The sequence below is a fragment of the Pteronotus mesoamericanus genome, unplaced genomic scaffold (assembly GCF_021234165.1).
Source record: "Pteronotus mesoamericanus isolate MK-2021 breed Mesoamerican mustached bat unplaced genomic scaffold, CSHL_Meso_final contig_25, whole genome shotgun sequence".
Lineage (NCBI taxonomy): Eukaryota > Metazoa > Chordata > Mammalia > Chiroptera > Mormoopidae > Pteronotus > Pteronotus mesoamericanus.
In genome coordinates, this window is record NW_026555105.1 from 18,958,468 (window position 1) to 18,975,769 (window position 17,302).

The 17,302-nt window shown below is 58.7% G+C and overlaps 2 protein-coding genes across 2 annotated transcripts; one reads left to right on the top strand and one right to left on the bottom strand.

The window, feature by feature from the left end:
- The first annotated feature begins 1,561 nt into the window (after nucleotides 1-1,561).
- On the top strand, nucleotides 1,562-17,292 carry NECAB3 (N-terminal EF-hand calcium binding protein 3). The gene is made up of 13 exons (XM_054573434.1): nucleotides 1,562-1,723; nucleotides 3,510-3,534; nucleotides 5,203-5,311; nucleotides 6,329-6,354; nucleotides 6,549-6,646; nucleotides 14,336-14,478; nucleotides 14,976-15,094; nucleotides 15,230-15,309; nucleotides 15,414-15,467; nucleotides 15,979-16,091; nucleotides 16,258-16,335; nucleotides 16,836-16,927; nucleotides 17,023-17,292. The coding sequence occupies exons 1-13, from the start codon at nucleotides 1,613-1,615 to the stop codon at nucleotides 17,049-17,051; spliced, it is 1,077 nt and encodes a 358-aa protein (XP_054429409.1). The 5' UTR covers nucleotides 1,562-1,612; the 3' UTR covers nucleotides 17,052-17,292.
- ACTL10 (actin like 10) lies at nucleotides 7,852-13,157 on the bottom strand. The gene is made up of 3 exons (XM_054573530.1): nucleotides 13,086-13,157; nucleotides 12,868-12,984; nucleotides 7,852-9,018 (listed from the first exon to the last, which is right to left on the bottom strand). The coding sequence occupies exons 1-3, from the start codon at nucleotides 13,155-13,157 to the stop codon at nucleotides 7,852-7,854; spliced, it is 1,356 nt and encodes a 451-aa protein (XP_054429505.1).
- Nucleotides 17,293-17,302: the final 10 nt, after the last annotated feature.

Consider the following 17,302-nt stretch of genomic DNA (forward strand, 5'->3'; position numbering starts at 1 on the left):
GGTTTTATTTATTGGAATAGTGAGGGAGGGAGACAGACTGACTGGACTGACCGACAGCCTTGGGTGGATCAAGGGGGTGGTCCCTCCCCAGGGGATCATTGCAGGGCTCCAGCTGCCCACCAGGACGGATGGGAGAGGTGAGTGGGGGACCTTCACTGACAGGGTGGGCAGGAGGGGTGGGCGAAGGACCTCCCCCAGGAGCCCAGCCCACAGGGGCCCCTCCTGTGGCATTTGAAGTGCCCCCCTCCTCTCCACTTGCTCTGCCCCACCCTCCAATCTGCACTTTGATTTGCCTTCCTAACAGCTCTGTTCCCTCCTGCTTTGGTTTTAATAAATGTTTTGATGGTGTTTTGTGTGGGTTTTGGGACTGCACTGGGAGCAAATCAAGGGGTGGGAAAGGTCCAGATTGCTGGGGAAGTGCCCGTTCCCTACTCCCCTTCTCCCTGTCTGCTTGGTTGTCTCTTTTGAGCCTCACAGCCCCTAGAAGGAAGGTAGGCTTCATCACCATTTTTGTCCTAACTTAAAAACTGATCTAATAAAGTAATATGGGAACTCGCCTTTCCCCAGCACCAGACAGGCTGCTCCACGATGTTCCTTCCAGGTGTTTCTGGGCATTTGTAGACATCCAACAAATAATTACAACTGGCCAATTCTGTCAGTATCTTTCAAGTTCCTTCCCATCACAGGGCCCTAAGGGCCCTGAGGAGACACAAAAAACTTAGGGAGGGCTTCCTGAAAGTGCTTGAGCTAAGAGCTGTAGATAGTTAACTGAGGAGGAAGACAGGAACACTGAACAGGGCCGTGTGGGCGAAGGCCCTGGGCCAGGAGGAAGCATGGGGCAGAGCCTGAGGTGAGAGCCAGAGGGGGGTTCTGGTGAGCTTTCTTCAGGGGACAAGGACTTCCTGATGAGCATGGGAAAGTGACATCTTGCTTTGTATTTTAAAAGCTTCCTCTGGCTGCTCTGAAGGATAGATGGAAGTGGGGAGCGTAGCCCGGGGGGTTGTCTGCACAGACCTGTTTAACAAACCCTCAGATGGGCTTTGAGCCAGTCCCGGTTTTTGAGCCCCATTAATTACCCCCACTCTGAAGAGGACCTGTGGTTAGCCCACCAGGTGTCACAGTATTGAGCGGCAGTGTGCTGACTACAGTGGTGTGGGACGTAGCCCTTGGTGGGCCTGTGCAGCCCCTCACGTTTGTTTCTGGCTGTGTAGTACTCCCAAGCTGCCAGTCAGTGCAGGCCAGTCCCGCGTGGTGAAGACTCCCTGCGTGGCTCCTTTGCAGTGGCCACCCGTCCAGGATCCTCTGATGGCAGAGCTTGAAGATGAACGGTGTTCGGCGTCTGCATCGTGCAGCTCTTTATAATCTACAGGCCGGAGTTGGCTCCTCTTTGCCAAGCTGGGAAACGGGCCCTGCAGGGGCTTTGCGGAGGGCTCCGGGCTCCGGGCCAGCGGGGAGGAGGCTAGGCTGCTGCCAGCAGTGGGCGGGGCCGTGGGGTCTGCGCCGGCGTCGATAGGCCGGGCGCCCCTCCCAAGCTCCCCAGTCCCTGGCAGCGGCGCGGTGGCGTCCACATCGCGGATTCTCAGCCCAGCTGGAGCCTAGCGGTGGCGGCGCCATGGCGTGCGCGGGGCTTCTGACCGTGTGCCTCATCCAGCAGCCAGCGCCCCAGCCCCCGCGGCCCCCTACGCCAGCCGCTGGTTCTGCTGGACACGCGCTGTTCCAGGATGTGAGTGAGGAGCGGGAAGGGGGCGTCAGCTCTCCTGGCCCTGGGGGTTCGCAGTGTCTTGGGGTCGTTCTCCAGGTCTACCTCTCCCTGTGTCTCGCCGAGCTCTCTGTCTCTCACCGTCTCTACTTGCTCCCGCCTCCGTGTCTCTCACTGTGTTTTCCCCGTCTCTGTCAGTGTCACTCCCTCCAGGTCTGTTTGGGGCCCTGTCTCTCTCACTATCTTTCTCTGACTCCGCTGTCCCTGTTCCCATGTCTCCCTTCTTTATCCTGTTGCCTTTGTGTCTCGTTCTGTCTCTCTTTCTCACTTCCTTGTCTTTGGTTCAGTGTCACTGCCCCTGTGCCCCTGCCCCCAAAACCCACTCCCTCTACGTGTCTGGTTGGGAGGAGGCGGTCACCACTTGATCACAGGAGCAGCTGCGGTACTCCTCTGTGGCGGCCCCTGGCTGGGCTGATCCAGCCAGGGAGCCTGGAAGAGTAAGACCCAGTGCTGACCCCAGAGCCTCTTAGACCTGACCCAGGGGCTGCGGGGTCCCACAGTTGGTCAAGGCTGCCCACAGGCATCCTCTGTGGTCTGTACACTCTTGTGGCAGGCGGCCTAAAGGCCCCATGGGCACTAGGGTAGAGCAGCCTGGCCTGGCTTAGTCCCTGCCCTGAGCCCCTTTCCCACCTTTCACCCCAGTGCTCAGTCCCAACCTGGCCCTCTCATACTCCTCCTGTCCCCTCCCCACTGCCCCCCAGTGACTCAGCACCTTGATTTGACCACAGTCCTGGCTGGAAAGGGACCCGGCTCTCCCATTTCATAGATGGAAAAACTGCCCCTGTTGTCCTCGTGCCCAGCCCAGCACCCCCAGTATCTTCATCTGCCCCAGCCTGGCTACGCTGGGCTGCTGTCCGACCTCAAGCCAGTGGCAGACCTCTGAGTCAGGCTTCTGGTTAGTAGCTAGATTCATCCCTGAGCCTCACCGGCACTGAGAAGACAGCCAGAGGGCAGCGGCATTTAGAGCCTGGAGCTGACAGGGGCTCTCTGTCCAGGCTTTGGCCTGCCCATCCTTGCAGGGCTGCTGGTCTCCTTTGCTGGGCTGCTTTCGGTGCCCTGGGAATCTTTTGTCCCTGGTAGAGGCAGAACCATGTCTTGACTCTCCCTCTCTGTTTACCTTCATCTCTGCTTCTCCATAAACACAATTCATCTACCCTTGCCTACCGCCACCCTCACTATCGCCAGCACGCACAGATGCGCACACCCTTGCACCGAGTCAGCCTCATGGCAAGCCCCAGCCCTGGAAGGCTTAATCCCAGCCTGCTCTCCCGTGTCCTAGGCTAAAAACTGAGGCACCCACAAAGGAAGGGCAAGCACGCGAGGATGGGCAGAGTCTGGGATGGACCATGGCCGCACAGCAGAGTTGAGGGCTCAGGTCTGGGAGAGGTGCCCAGGATTCTCAGGCCACATCTTGGCCCATCTCCCTACCTTCCTCAAACTGGGACTATGCCAAGGGCTGATGCATCAGACAGAAATCAGGATAGACTCTGGGGGAGGTGGGGGGACAGGGAGCTGGCCTAGAGTACCCCCCGTGAGGCCAGGCCCTGCGGGAGAAGTGAGCAAGCAGTTGGACCTGCTGTGTGCTCTTCCTCTGCTCCCCTCATGGGAAAAGCTCCCGCAGGGCAGAGCTGGGCAGGCGGAAAGCCTAGGCAGGGGCCAGGCTGGCCAGCTGGAGCCCTGTTGACCAGGTGGGGGTCTCTTACCTCCCAGACCCCACTCAGCTCCCATCCTTGGCCCCTTTGTCCTCTAGGTTTTTCGAAGAGCAGACAAAAATGGTGAGTATGGCTTCCCCTGAGTCCCGTGTTGGGTACGGGGGAGGTTGGGGACATGAAGGCTGGGTGGGGGTTTGGAGGTACAGTCTAGAATGGAGAAGAGTCTTAGGGGACCCAAATCAAGAGAATCAGTCAAGGCATCCTTCCCAGAGAAGTGCTGTTTTGAGCCAAGTTTGGCAGGACGGAGAATGGGGGGAATGTGGTTTAGCCAGAGACTGAGAATAGAGGCTTCTTTCAGGCACTGCCCTGGCACAGTGGTGGGCACCTTCTTGTATATGACTTCGTGTTCTTCACCCCATTTCACAGATGAAGGAGTAGGGGCCAGGAGAGGTGAAGCTGGTTGCCTTAGGTAGCACAGCCTTTAAGTGGTGGACCTTGGACCCAGGTCTATGTGATGCTTGTCCCAGGCTCCCTGTGTGAGAGGCAGGAAGTATGGGCTAATAGAGATGAGGCCCTGCGGGGGATTTTACTCCTAGATTTTTAGAGGGTTCCGTAACTCTCCATGTGACCACCCGTCTGACCCAGGGAGGGCTTAGGCATGATAAAGCTGGCTCTGAGGATCAGCTCGCTCTGCCCTGGGTCCTGAGCAGTCTTAGACCCAGGTCTGGGAGAACCTTGAAAGCAGGGCACTGTGCAGGCAAGCAGGTTACTGCCCATTGATGACCCAGAACAGCCCAGTGTACCCTGAGAGGCCAGCTGAGGATCTGAGCTGAGGCCTTCTATCTGGGGTCTTCAGACCCTCTTGTGATTCAGCCTCCTTGAGATAGGACTATGTCCCCACCCTTCGGCCCTTCTCCTTGGGTCTCTTCAAATTGGAGGAGACCATTGTCCCAACCCATTGGCCAGGATGCATAGTTTCATTTGGATCAGAACTTTCTGTCCACTCTCCCTGCTTAGAGACCTTACAGGCCAGATCTCCATTGTCCTTAGCCACCCCCCGTAAGTGCTGTCTGCTACATGCCTGCATAACAGGGAGGTCATCCCCTCCGGGGCCAGCCTGCTGCTTTTCTTTTCTTCCTTTCATTATTTTTTAGAGAAAGGGGGAGGGAGGGAGAAAGAGAGGGAGAAAAACATCAATTTGTTGCTTCTCGCATGCATCCTAACCAGGTACCAAACCCGCAACCCAGGCATGTGCCCTGACTGGGAATCGAACTGGTGACCTTTTGCTTTGCAGGATGATGCCCAACCAACTGAGCCGCACCGGTCAGGGCAACCTGCTGCTTCTTACAGGGGCCCCAGTCCTAGGGAAGGTCTCATCAGCCTCCCTGTGGCTTAGTGAAGGGCCTGGGTCCATAGCGCAAAGGTTCCGTCTACCCTGGGGCCAGGCTGGCCAGCATGTGGGGCAGAGTCTCAGCCCCCTGCAGTGATCTGGCTGTGCCCCATGCTGTTGTTTTGTTTCCTCATTTGGCAAATTTTTATTGAGTCCCTACCCAATGCCACGTGTGTCCTTGGGTGCATGCAAAGTGGTCCCTGTTGCCTTAAGTGGGAGCCTCTGGGGGCTCCAGCCCTTTTATGCCCAGCAGCCAGGTCCCCCACCAAGCTCAGGATCCCATTCTGCCTGGCTGGGTGGGTGTGAAATGATGCTATGAGGCCTTTGGGGGACCTGGACCTGGTGGCTGGGGTGCAGCCAGGGGTCAGGGATATCGACTCTGCTTCCTGTCCACCCGTCAGATGATGGTAAGCTCTCATTTGAGGAATTCCAGAATTACTTTGCTGATGGGGTTCTCAGCCCTGGGGAGCTGCGAGAGCTGTTCAGCGGCATTGATGGGCATTCCACTGAGTGAGTACAAGAGGGAGAAAGAAGAGCCATGGAAAGATTAGGTCCAGGTTGTCTGTACCCCACTGGGTCCCCTGCTGCTCTGGTTCCTTATGGAGGACAGGGGAAGGGGGGAGGTAGGGAGAGGGGTGCCAGGGCCTAGTGCCAAGTTTTTCCCACCCACTCACCACCTCCCTGGCTCCAGCCTTGCCCATCACACTGCTTCCAACTGGGACCCTAAAATAGCCAGGCCTGAGTCACCACCCATGGTTCAGCCCACAGGTGCCCCCGCCCAATCCTGCTTCCTGCAGGGATCAGAGGATGCCTGGGGACAGCTGGGCCCTGCCTGCTTCCACCCATGGATGCAGGTGCATCAACACGCATAGCCCTCCCCACGTGCACCCCCACATCTCTAGGCCTTAGCATGAGTTTGCATGCTTCCCTCCCCATGCTTCCTCACGTGGGTACAGCACGTACACAGCTGTCCCGCCTTCTCACTTCCCTTCCTCCCTCATCTCCTTAGAGTAAATTTGAGACCCTGGGTGGACATTCAAGGCTCCCATGCACCCAAGCCCCCATCCTGAGTCTTGGGCTGGACCCTTTGCACCCACCCCCTCCCCCAACAGGATAGTCCAAACTCCTTGTCCTTCAAGGCCTGGCATAGGCAGCCACTCCTCCAGGAAGCCCTCCCTGACCTACCAAGTAATACCCCATGCCTTCTCTGGGCTTTCCCAGCCCTGGCTTTCCCTTCCCAGCTCTGACTGCTCCTCTCTAGCCTGTATCCACATCTGTTTCTCTTGACCTGAAATTTCGTTGGAGGCCAAGAGCATTTGCCCTCAGAGAGTGTTTGATGGGGCAGTAGAATCCTTGCTCCCCTCCTCCCCACAACACCTGCCCACCGAGCAACTTAACCCCAGGGGGGAAGCAGGAGCTGCCACCTTGTCAGACTCAGTTGGGTGGGAAGGGGAGAGGAACATTGGCTTTAAAGTCCCAGTTCACCAAATGTGAGGGTCTGAAGAGCACCTTCTCTTTTCCCTGCAGCAATTTGGAAACGGAGAAACTGTGTGGTGAGTAGGCCCCTCTGGAGCTCTTGTCTCCTGGGACCTCTGGGCAGGTGGGTGCGATGAGGGTCTGTTGCTGGTCTCCTGATGGAGTAGGATGGCTGGGGTCACAACCTGAGGCCTGGCTGGCTGTGGGGGAGTTCTGGGCTGGGTGGACGACGGGGCGGGCCAGAGCCTTGGAGCGCCCCCTCTGCCCACAGACTACTTCTCAGAACACCTGGGCGTCTACCGGCCCGTGCTTGCTGCACTGGAGTCCCTGAACCGTGCGGTGCTCACTGCCATGGACACCACCAAGCTGGTGAGTCAAACGGCTGGTATGATGGGGGGGCCCCAAAAGGAGCACGGGGGTGTCTGCTGCGCTGTGGGAGCCTCCACTGTCTTGGGGCTATGGAGCTAGAGGGATGGGTTCAAATCCTGGCTCTCCTGCTCTGTGCACTTTCCCCTCTCTGGGCCTCAGTTCCCTCAGATCGGTAAACGGGGGATAAAAATACAGCCTGCCTCCATACACTTGTCGTGACAATTAAATGAGAACAAAGGCAGGGATTTTGTCTGTCTTGTTCTCTAGCCTCAACATCCAGAACTATGCCTGGCACACAGAAGGTGTTTAATACCTGGAGGTACTACTCTACTGTTTTTATTATTGGCCAGACCTACTATTACGGGATATCAAGCCTAGGACCCAGCAGGGGTGGGCTGGGGTGTGGTGTGCTGGCACACGTGTCCACAGGCCCATGCCTGGCCTTAGGCCACTCGGGAGTGGGCAGGCGTGTGTGCACCCATGTTGGTGTGCACGTGTGGACATGTGTGCGCAAGCAAGCATAAGCAGTGCCCACAACCAGGGCTGCAGGCCTTTGTATGGTGACTTCAAAACACTCACAAGCCGCCCTTGCCTTTGTGTGTTGTTTTTAAGAGATGTCTCCACTTTCCTTTGTCCCGTGGTTCTTAATAAGGGGACAGAGAGGGAGCAGTGAGCAAGCCTGCAGTTATGCCTGACCCTTTTATAGAAGGGGAAACTGATGCGCTCAGCCCGTGGACGATCAGCTGAGACAAGTGCTACCCCTCTGGTTGCTTTCACATGGGATCTAGTAGCTTTTCAGAGGGGCGCCCCTTGGGGTCTGGCGTGGGATGGGAATCCAAAAGGCACAGTATGAGGGGCTGGCATGTTGCAGCAACTTCTGTATCTGTGGCCTATACACAAGCATGGTCATCGCCTTCCTTATTGCCATGGAAACAGGGCCCTGGGCCAGGACAGCTGGAGTGACATTCTCTGAGCTGGCACTGGTTAGGGGGAATTCAGACTGCAGGTCACAGTGAGGGCCCCAGACCACCTCCTTCTGGCTCAGAAAGGGACAGGGGGTGGCCCATCACCACACGATGACTGCCAACTCCAATCATCTGACTTTTATCTGGCGCTCTCTGCCTCTGGTAGAGCTTCAGCTCAGTCCGCCAAGCCTCTGCCTCTGCAGCCCCCCGGTAGCACCACTTCTTGAAGTCTAATGTGACTCAGTCGAAGACTTTATGCACCAGCCTGGAGCCACACTCCTGGTACATGGCCCGAGTCATCCAGTGGCGTTGGAAGTTGTGCAGCGAGGCCACCATGGAGCCTCCCGTCCACACTGCTGTACCGCGCGCAGGCTTGGCCACTACGTGTGGCTGCAGTGCCTCACAGCCATGCTGCCGGCACTGGGCTTCCAGCTCCATCTCCAGGCGCTCAGTGAAACCAGGGAAAAGTGTGGAGCCACCGGCCAGCACCACAGTGCTAGCCAGCCTCCTCCGCAGTGTTCCAGGCACCCGCTGCAGTGCCCAGAAGGCCAGAGTGGGCAGTCCGGGCTCAGCGTGGCCTAGCAGACCAGGCTGGAAGATGGGTTCAGGGCAGCGGAAGCGCTCGCTGCTGAGGCAGACAGAGCATCCATTGCCTAAGCAGAAACTGGTTGGATGGTGACGGGCAGGGTTTTGCAGGTCACCCTCAAAGTCCAGTGACACATAGCAGCAGCGCTTCTTGAGCTGTGTGATGGTCTTTCGGGGTAGAGTCTGCGGCAGTAGATCTGGACACGCAGTCACCAGCAGATCCCGTAGGTAGCGCGACAGGGTGGTGCCTGCCACCTCCAGCCGGAAGGTGGCCTTGTACCAAGAGTGGCCCGCATAGACGGGCGTGGCGTGGCACACGCCCGCACCTGCCTCCACAGCCAGCCCGCTGAACGCGCCGGTGGAGCAGAGGGCCAACAGCGCAGTGCTTGCCATGTGGCACGCGGGCACTGCCAGGGCCTCGAACAGCAGTTCGGCCACCCTCTCGCGGTTTGAGGGCGGCGCCGACGGCGAATCGCTCACCAGCACAGGCCACTGCTCCGGGCACACCCGCAGACCACCTACCAGCAGGCGCTCCCAAAGCCCCTCCAGCGCCTCCCAGTCTACTACCACGCCATGCTTGATGGGGTGCGCGCGAGCCACGCCGCCCGCCAGCTCACAGCCCGGCGCCCCGGGGAGCACGGGCCGGTCCCAGCTGGGCACTAGGCTGGAGCTCTTCAGCACCAGACGTGGCTGGTTCTCACCCGCGAAGCCCGCCTTGGTGAAGCCTGAGCCCTGGTCCACCACCACGGCGATGTGGCCCAGCGAGGGCGGCCGGCGGACCCGGCGGCTCCCGGACACCGACGCCGATGCCGACGACGCCACCTTCAGGGCTCAGCTCCGCCCTCAGAGGCTCCTATCTGCCCCCGGGCCTAGATGGAGGCCCGCCTTTCAGCTCTTGGTTCTACCCCTTGGGCCTAAATCCCTACTTTGCTGGACTAGATAAGTACTCTCTCAATTCTTGGCTCCGCTCGGTGGTCCTGAGGTTGGCTATCTCTGGCCAGAGTAGAGGTCTCTTTTTCAGCTTTGGCTCTGGCCGTTGGGTCTGAGGACCCGCCTCTGGTTCAAGTGTCAGTTTCTGCTCTCGCCGGGCTCCCAGTTACTTGCCCTCTTGGTCCACCCCTGGCTCAAGGCTTAAGGTTCCACCTTGCACTGGGCCCCACCCTCTGAGGACTGACTGGACTCTTCTCCGTGGCTCTGCTCCCTCAGCCCTTGCAGAGGTGGACTATGAGAGGGCCGGGCCAAACCCTTTTAGATATCGAGAAGCCGTCAGGAGAATGACGGAGTCTTTGAGAATGAAGGGGTCTTGTGGCAATGTCATCCGGACATATATGAACCCCCCTGGGGACCCAGGCGTCCAGCCCAGTCCTTGAGCCCAGGCGGTGTCTTGGACCACTCACCAAAGCTTGAGGGAAGTAGTTCCTGGTTGTGGCCGTGGGAGGGGGTCCTCAGACAAAGAAGGAATAGAACTTGGATCTGACCTATTGTGACCTCAGTCCTCAGCATGTGCTGTGCTTCCGCAGCCCTCTTCTCCAATGGGAAACACCCGAGACCGTCCACTCTCCTGGGACCGGGGCCTGGCTGCAGCTGCCCAGTGCAACCGGTCTGACTCCTTCCCCAAACCACTTCAGATCATCTCGTACTCTGGCCAAATGTGGGGCTGCCCCACATTTGAAGAGAAAGCTCTTAATCACAGATCTACAGCCACTCTGGGTATCTGTGTGCTCATCTTTGAGGGGCCCAGGCCACCCACAGATGTACTCTAACTTCAGGGGCTTCCACCTATGGACCCACCATAGGGTTTGTGGGCCTGGGTTTGTGACTCAGTTCTGAAGCTGACTCACTGGGCAAGCAAGTCCTAATCTCAGCTCGGTTCCTTCCTCCGCAAGGGAGTAATACACACACACGCACACACACAGAAAAGAGGCTACTCTTGGTCTCTACAGGGTTTCATTATTCTCTCAGGACCATTTTGGCTGCAAGTTGAAAACCCACTGACGTGAGTGTAAGCTAAAATAGGGATTTTATTACAAGGATTTTGTGTGTAGTGTGAACACCAAAGGCAAGGGGGAAAGCAGGTTTCCGGAGCAGACTGGAGGCAGGGCCTGGCTGCAGGGCTGTGGGGACCCCGGGATGTGCGGGGGCTCTGCACTGTGTTTTTATTCTTCTGAAGACTGGCTTCATTCAGCCTGTGCATGTGCATCTAGAGAACAGTCCCTTACAGCTCCTGAACTGTGCTGGCCCAGGGAAGGCGCGGACAGCAGCTTGGGCCAGCGGCTTATGGCCAGGAGGTGTGGCCACATTGGGGGACATGGTTACCCTGATTGTAATAATGTGGATGGGAGGGAAGTATCAGTTCTCACAAGCATCAGGGGAGATACTATGGGTCGTCCACCTGCCAGTGTGATGTAGGCAGTGTGGACGTTGATGGTGACGAAAGTGCATCTTTAGCAGGAGTTGGACTTGTGGCTTTGGTGAGCTGGGGCATTCACCTGCTGCATCTGCCACCAAAAGGGACTTTCTAAGGTTGGTCACCACTGGAAAGCGGGCTGCAGATTGGGAAGGACAGGGGAAGCTCTAGGTTTGGGACCCAGGACAGTGAAGAGAAGCACCTGCGCACAGGAAATGTGCTGGGCCTCTCGTGGGTGAATTAGGGAGGTGAGCCTCAAGTTGGAGACCACAGTGACAATATGGCCAGAGCAGGGGTGAGGGTATACGTCACTGAGGAGACCCAGAGAGGAAGACAGGTTGGGGGCTGGGACTGCACATCCCAGTTACAGGTTTGGGGGTTTCCCGGGGGGCAGTGGAGAGCCAGTGCTAGCTTACAAGCAGGGTGAGCTGTCCTACAGATAGCTAAGTGGTTTGGAAGAAGCTTTTGGCTGCAAGGTATAGGAGATGGGACAGGGGAGGTTGGGAGACGAGTGACCAAGTTGCCTTGTGGGTTGCCAAGCGGAGTGGGATGTCAGTGAGAAGTCAAGGGGCCCCGGAACCTGGCTTCCTCCTGGGTGCTCTCACAAGCAGGTGAGTCTCAGGTCCTACCCCTGCTGACAGTGAGGACCCTCACAAAAGGTGGTGGCTGTTTGCCTGGGACCCTTCCTCTGCCTGAGGAGGATTTGTGATTGCTGGGGATTCTTGGAGATGCCATGCTTCTGCTGAAGCAGGCCCATCCTCCCATTATGACCCAGACTGGGTTCTGTCAAGCTCACCTACAGGCCTGGCAAGGTCAGACCTAGGCCTGGAGTTGTGGGGGAACGCCCTCCGCCCCACGGGCAGTCGTTCTGACCCTTGGGTCACAAGGAGAAATCAGTTAGCTCCAGACCCTGGACGTTGCTCAGTCCTCAATCCGCCTGTTCATCCCTGTTTTGCGCTCGCACCCAGACGCCTCAGACAGAAGTAGCAGGAGCCAAAGTTGCTATGCACTCTTTATTGGGCAGGGGCTGGGGTTTTGGGGTCGCGGGACTGGGGGACCGGGCCAGGCCCTGAGGGCTGGGGGTGAGGGCAGCGGTGCCGCTTGTGCGTACGCTCCTAAATAGAGTCGGCCTCGTTCTTGGTCACCAGGTACATGCAGAGCCACTGCCAGCCCCGCGTGGCACTGGCCTCGCCCCTGGTCCCACCCGCTGCGTGGTGCCCCGCCTCCTGCAGCGGCGGGTGCTGTAACAGCAGCAGGACCAGGATCTTTGTCTTTTGCGCACGCGCGCTCTGGCAGCTCGGCGCCGTCGCCTGCTCCTCTCATCACGGGTGGCGCCGCCCGGGAAGCCGCCCGGGAAACCCCCCGGGCGCCCACCGCATCCTCGCTGTGCTGTCTGTGCCGCCTGCCTGGGCCCGCCGCCAAATCAGCCAGATGCTGCCGCTTGGAGGAGCGGGGTGTGGGGGAGAAAGAAGTACAGTCTTGGTCTGTGTTAGGGCAATGGTGCGAGGGAAAGGAGCGCGCCCTGCCTTCTTCCCGGGAACACTCACCCACCCTGGTCCTACCGCCCTAGACTCTGCCCTCTACGTTAACAGAACTCCCGCCATCTTTATGTGCCCGGTAGGGGGTGGGGTGGGAATTCCCACCCTGCCCCACCACCAGGGCCCCCTGTCTCTCCTGGAAACCCTCACCCATCCGGCCTGACCTGAGCCCTCACTCTGTCCGTGGTTACGGGATCCCTGCCCGCCCTCCCAAACTTGATGCTGGAACCCTCACCCAGAGAGCCCGCCCACTTGAAGAGGGGAAAAGTAGCATGTTTGGAGGCTGGAGGCTGGAAAGGGAGCATAAGGAAACTCCTGGTGCTCATAGCCACGTGATAGCAGCCATGCTGGGAGCTATACCCGATCGCCCAGATGGTGAGACTCCCCTCCTGCCCACCCTTCTGACTCCCAAGTCTCATCCACCTCCTAGTTTTGGAACCCCTTCCTGCCTTTTGGGCTTTTAGGACCCCATCCAGACCCACGTGGGTTTCTGGGACCCTCATCCTCAGGAGGGATTCTCTGACCCCACTGTCCATGTCCCTAGGACTTAGGCCCCAGAGGCCTAGACTCTCACTCAGCATCCCCTCCTGCCCACCTGTCTATTCTCCCCTGACCCCTGCCTGCCCCTCGCCCCCTGGCACTTAGGCCTGGCTTCTGCCTAAGGCGGCTGAAGAACTGTTGTTTCCCATGGGCCTTGTTCATATCCATCGGCCTCTTCTTGCCAACCTGCTTGGACGCTTGGGTCCTCTTGTGGGAACTGCTGTTTCCCATGGCAGGGCTGCTCAGCACTGGGGTGCGCAGCCCATGCTGCTCTGCGCTGCCCTCTGGCTCGGGTTCCCTGCTCTAGCAGTGTCAGAGAGGCCGCATTGTGACCTCATCAGTCAACCTCACCGGCTCTAGGCGCTGAGCGTCTCCCAGAACCCACAGGTGACTCTTGGCTCTACTTCCCTCTGACTTCTGGCCTGGGTTTCTCGGCTGTAGAAGGCCGAGGGGTCATACATGAGGTGCTGTGTCATTATTGGGCCAGGTGCAATAATGACGGTGCTTAGCGATGAGTACGGAGGAACTTCTGTGGCCTGCCTTTCGGTTCTGGCTCTGTCACTAACCAGTTGCATGACCTTGGCCAAGGTGTCAACTGCTCTAAGAAGAGAAACATTCATCGGTTGTCTCTCACATGCCCCCACTGGGGACCTGGCCCACAACCCAGGCATGTGCCCTGACGGGGAATTGAACCAGTGACCTTTCAATTCACAGACCGGTGTTCAATCCACCGCGCCACACTAGCCATGGCTCACCATTCATTTGAAGTGCCCAAAAGGGAATTTACTCTAAAAGGGATTTTAGAGAGCTCATCATGTGGCCAGGAAGACTGGAGTAGGACAGAAGTCTAGACAGAGGACAGAAACCACTGGCCTGTTTGAGAATGAGAGGGCCCATCCTCCTCTCTGTCCTTATTTCCCTCAAGCCTTCTTACAAGCCTGCCAACAGCAGAGTCCATCTGGTGGCTGAGCTGAGGCAGGTCATGGGCAGGGGACCAAGCCCCTGATGAGTGGTGCCTCTGGGGCCCCTTGTAGACCGAGGCCAGGCACCCACACCACAGCTCCTGAGGGCCTGGTGCCTGCTCTGCCTCCCTCTCTCTCTTCCCTTGGGAGGGGGTAGCAGAGGCTGGTTATGTAGGCTGGGGGGTGGGTGTGTTATGCCAGTAACTGGGCTGTCTCATGTTTGCAGCTCCTAGTAAAATCTCAGTACACGTCTGTTACATTGATGAGTGAATGAATGCATGCGTGCAACATAGACTGTGTATTTGTGGTCAGCCGGTGGGTATGGGGCACATCACACCATCATTTTGCCTCATATGTCAAAATAGGTCTTTGGATGTCCTGTGACCTGTCCTAACCCCCACCCCCCACCAGCCTAACTGTGCAGGGGCCTCACTGGCTGAAGGTGGAGGCCCCAATATGGAAGTGGCCTTGGGGCCCAGAGAATGACAGATGCCTCCCTGTAAGTTGGCCTCATACTTCCCAGGAAGGGAGGCCAGGCCCTGCTCCCAGTCCCTGTGCCCTCTTGCTTCTGCCAGGTCTGCAGGCCACTCTCGCTCTGATGGGGAGGGGGTGGAGGAACAGGGGAGTGGCTCCCCATTCAGAAAAATATGCTTGGGGCCCAGCTGTGCTGACCACGCCCCCTTTGCCCCCAGGAGTACGAGCAGGCATCCAAGGTGGACCAGTTTATGACGCGCTTCCTACTGCGGGAGACGGTGAGCCAGCTGCAAGCCCTGCAGAGCTCTCTGGAGGGGGCGTCAGATACACTGGAGGCCCAGGCCCAGGCCCGCGGGCCACGGTATGTGAGGAGCCCTGCCGCCCTCGGGTCCGTTTCACGAATGCCCATCATCTCCGCGTTCCCGGTCCCTTAGCTCTGATCGCCTTCGGTGGTTTCGGTAGCCTGGAGCCCAAATTCATTCCTTTTCTTTTTTATAAAAAAGATTTTATTTATTTATTTTTAGAGAAGGGGGAAAGGAGGGAGAAAGAGAAAGAGAGAGAAACATCAATTGGTTGCCTCTCTCATGCCCCGACCTGGGACCTGGCCCGCAACCCAGGCATGTGCCCTGACGAGGAATCAAACCAGCGACCTTTTGGTTTGCGGGACAACACCCAACCCACTGAGCCACACCAGTCAGGGCATGGGGCCCACATTCTTGTTCTGGGGCAGGGAGGCCAAGAATGTGTGAGAGGGTGGCTGGCATGTCCCTGGAAGCCTGTCTTGCCCCACCCTGGCCTCGCCCTGTTCTGAGGCCCCGAGGGCCTGCCGGCAGTGGACTGAGCCTCCACTTCCCTCAGGTCAGATGAAGAGAGAGTGGAGGTGCAGAGCAGGCCACGTGGCAGCCGGCGGGCAGGGCGCAGGAGCTTGCGGAGCATCAGCCGGTCACCCACCTGGTCTCCTGGCTCCTCTGACACAGGTGTGCCTGTGGTGGGGTGGGAGGGCTGGCTGAGGAGGGTCCAGGGCAGTGCCCCCAATGCCTGCTCCTTCACTGCCCCTCAGTCCATCCTGAGAGACCTCCCAGCCTAACTGCCCCCGCCGGCCCCACCCCCAGGGCGGAGTTCAGAGGCTGAGAGGCAGTGGCGGCTCCAGGTCAACCGCCTCCAGGAGCTCATTGACCAGCTCGAGTGCAAGGTGGGTGTCCAAGTGGCCAGTGCCCCGTCGGGGTGGACCTTCCTGGAATCTGTGCAAGACAGGCATGTGCCGGGGGCCTGGCCCACACTCTGTGTCCCTCACAGGCCCCCCGGCTGGAACCCCTACGTGAAGAGGAACTTACCAAGGGGCTTGACTCGGTGAGTCCAGGAAAGAGATAGGCAGCTGGGTACCAGGGGTTGGGTGTCATGAAGTGAGGGGCTCAGGGGGCCGGCCGCCGACCTGGCCTCGGCCCTGCACGCTGCCACCTTTCCCAGCACTGGCCCAGCCCTCAGCCCCCAGGCCTGGCAGGCAGGGGCCGGGTAGTGGTCCTTGCCCTGGGACCCTGCAGGAATGACTGCCTTTCTCTGGGCATCAGTTTCTCTTATGTACACTTCTGAAAGCTGGGTCTGGGGCAGTGCGGACGGAGGCTGGAGGGGTCAGTAAGAAGTGGCGGCATACTTCAGGAGAGAGGGACAATGACAGGATCGAGGTGGCGACCTTGGCGATGGGGAGAGCAAGATGGAGTCAGGGGTGTTGGGGCAGGAGCCGAGCCTCAAGGTAGGCCAGGTCTGGTGCAAGTCCAGCAGGGCGGGGTCCTCCCGGAGGCTCCAGCCAGGCCCTCACCGTGTCCTGCCCTCCCCGAGCTCACTGGGCCGCCTCTCCTGCCAGCATATCCTCGTGGCTCAGAGGCAGGTGCAGGTGGCAGAAGAAGCCCTGCAGGACTTCCACCGTGCCCTGAGCTGCTACGTGGACGTCACGGAGGCCCAGAGCCATTGCTTGCAGTGAGTTCACCACCTGGTGGGCCGGCCACGGCCAGGGGGTGGACAGGGAGGAACACTGGGGCTGGGCGTCTTGGGCCAGGGCCCCCGTTCGATATCCCTGACTGGGCGGGCAGCGGTGGTGGCAGCCCAGGCCTGGCCTGGCATGGCCATCTCTTTGGCTCTGCAGTGTGTCTGCCCAGAAGATGCTGGACAATGCCTCCTTCACCCTGTACGAGTTCTGGCAGGATGAGGCCTCCTGGAGAAGGTATGAATGGTGGCCTAACAGCTCATGTGTATAGAGTATGGGCCCTGGAGCGAGCCAGGCCTGCGTTCAAGTCCTCCGCTCCTATTCATTGGCTGTGTGACCTCAGGAGAGGTGCTTAACCCCTCTGCGCCCTCGTGGCCTCCTTTTCAAAATGGGAGTGATGACAGTTCCATCCTGGTTTGAGCTGTATGAGATGATGTGTAAAGAACTGAACGCAGAGCCAGGGACACAGTAGGTGCTCAGTGAATATGCGCTCTCACCATTGCGTCCCTCCTACGCCAAGTACTTGGGGGTCGCTTCATGTAATCCACGCAGTATCTCCGGGCAGTAGACACTCTCGTCCCATTTCACAGAGGACAAAACCGAGGCTCAGAGACAGTGTGAGGAAGAATTGGGATCTGAATCCAGGCAGCAGGACTGGGGAGGGAGCGGGGAACTCTTAGCCAGGGGGTCCTGACCCTCGGGGGACCAGCTGAAGCCCGGTCCACGGCCCTCCCCAGGCACCAGCAGTCTGCCTGCAGCAAGGCCTTCCAGCGCATCCTCATTGACCACCTGCGGGCTCCGGACACCCTCACCACTGTGTTCTTCCCAGGTGCGCTGAAGCCCCCGACCCTCTCCATAGCCCTGGGTCCTGAGCAGGGTCCGTGGGGCCCTGATGGCCTCTGACCCCAGGCCTCTGACCCCCAGCCTCCTGGTGGATTATGAATAATAATTGAGCCTGACCTGCATTAGCCAAGGACCTGGGGCCCTGCCTGCCTCCTTCTGGAGCTTCTGGACCGGTCAATTCAGCACCAAGACCAAGGACGCTGCTGCTCCTGACCTGGGGACCTGGCTCTCGGAGACCTCCCAGACCAGCCAGTGGAGAGTCTCTCAGCCCAGGGATCAGGGACCGGGCTGCTTGCTTTCTGTTTCTATATTTATCAGTGTATTTTATTTGTAGCTTTGGTCTCTGACGCACTCTGGCCTC

Excerpts from the sequence above, each read along its gene's own strand:
- NECAB3 (XM_054573434.1), top strand. The coding sequence starts at position 1,613 with ATGGCGTGCGCGGGGCTTCTGACCGTGTGCCTCATCCAGCAGCCAGCG. Across the intron at positions 1,724-3,509 it reads GACACGCGCTGTTCCAGGAT|GTTTTTCGAAGAGCAGACAA; the intron begins GTGAGTGAGGAG and ends TTTGTCCTCTAG. Across the intron at positions 3,535-5,202 it reads TCGAAGAGCAGACAAAAATG|ATGATGGTAAGCTCTCATTT; the intron begins GTGAGTATGGCT and ends TCCACCCGTCAG.
- ACTL10 (XM_054573530.1), bottom strand. The coding sequence starts at position 13,157 with ATGACACAGCACCTCATGTATGACCCCTCGGCCTTCTACAGCCGAGAA. Across the intron at positions 12,985-13,085 it reads AGGCCAGAAGTCAGAGGGAA|AGCAGGGAACCCGAGCCAGA; the intron begins GTAGAGCCAAGA and ends TGACACTGCTAG. Across the intron at positions 9,019-12,867 it reads GGACCCAAGCGTCCAAGCAG|GTGGCGTCGTCGGCATCGGC; the intron begins GTTGGCAAGAAG and ends TGAGCCCTGAAG.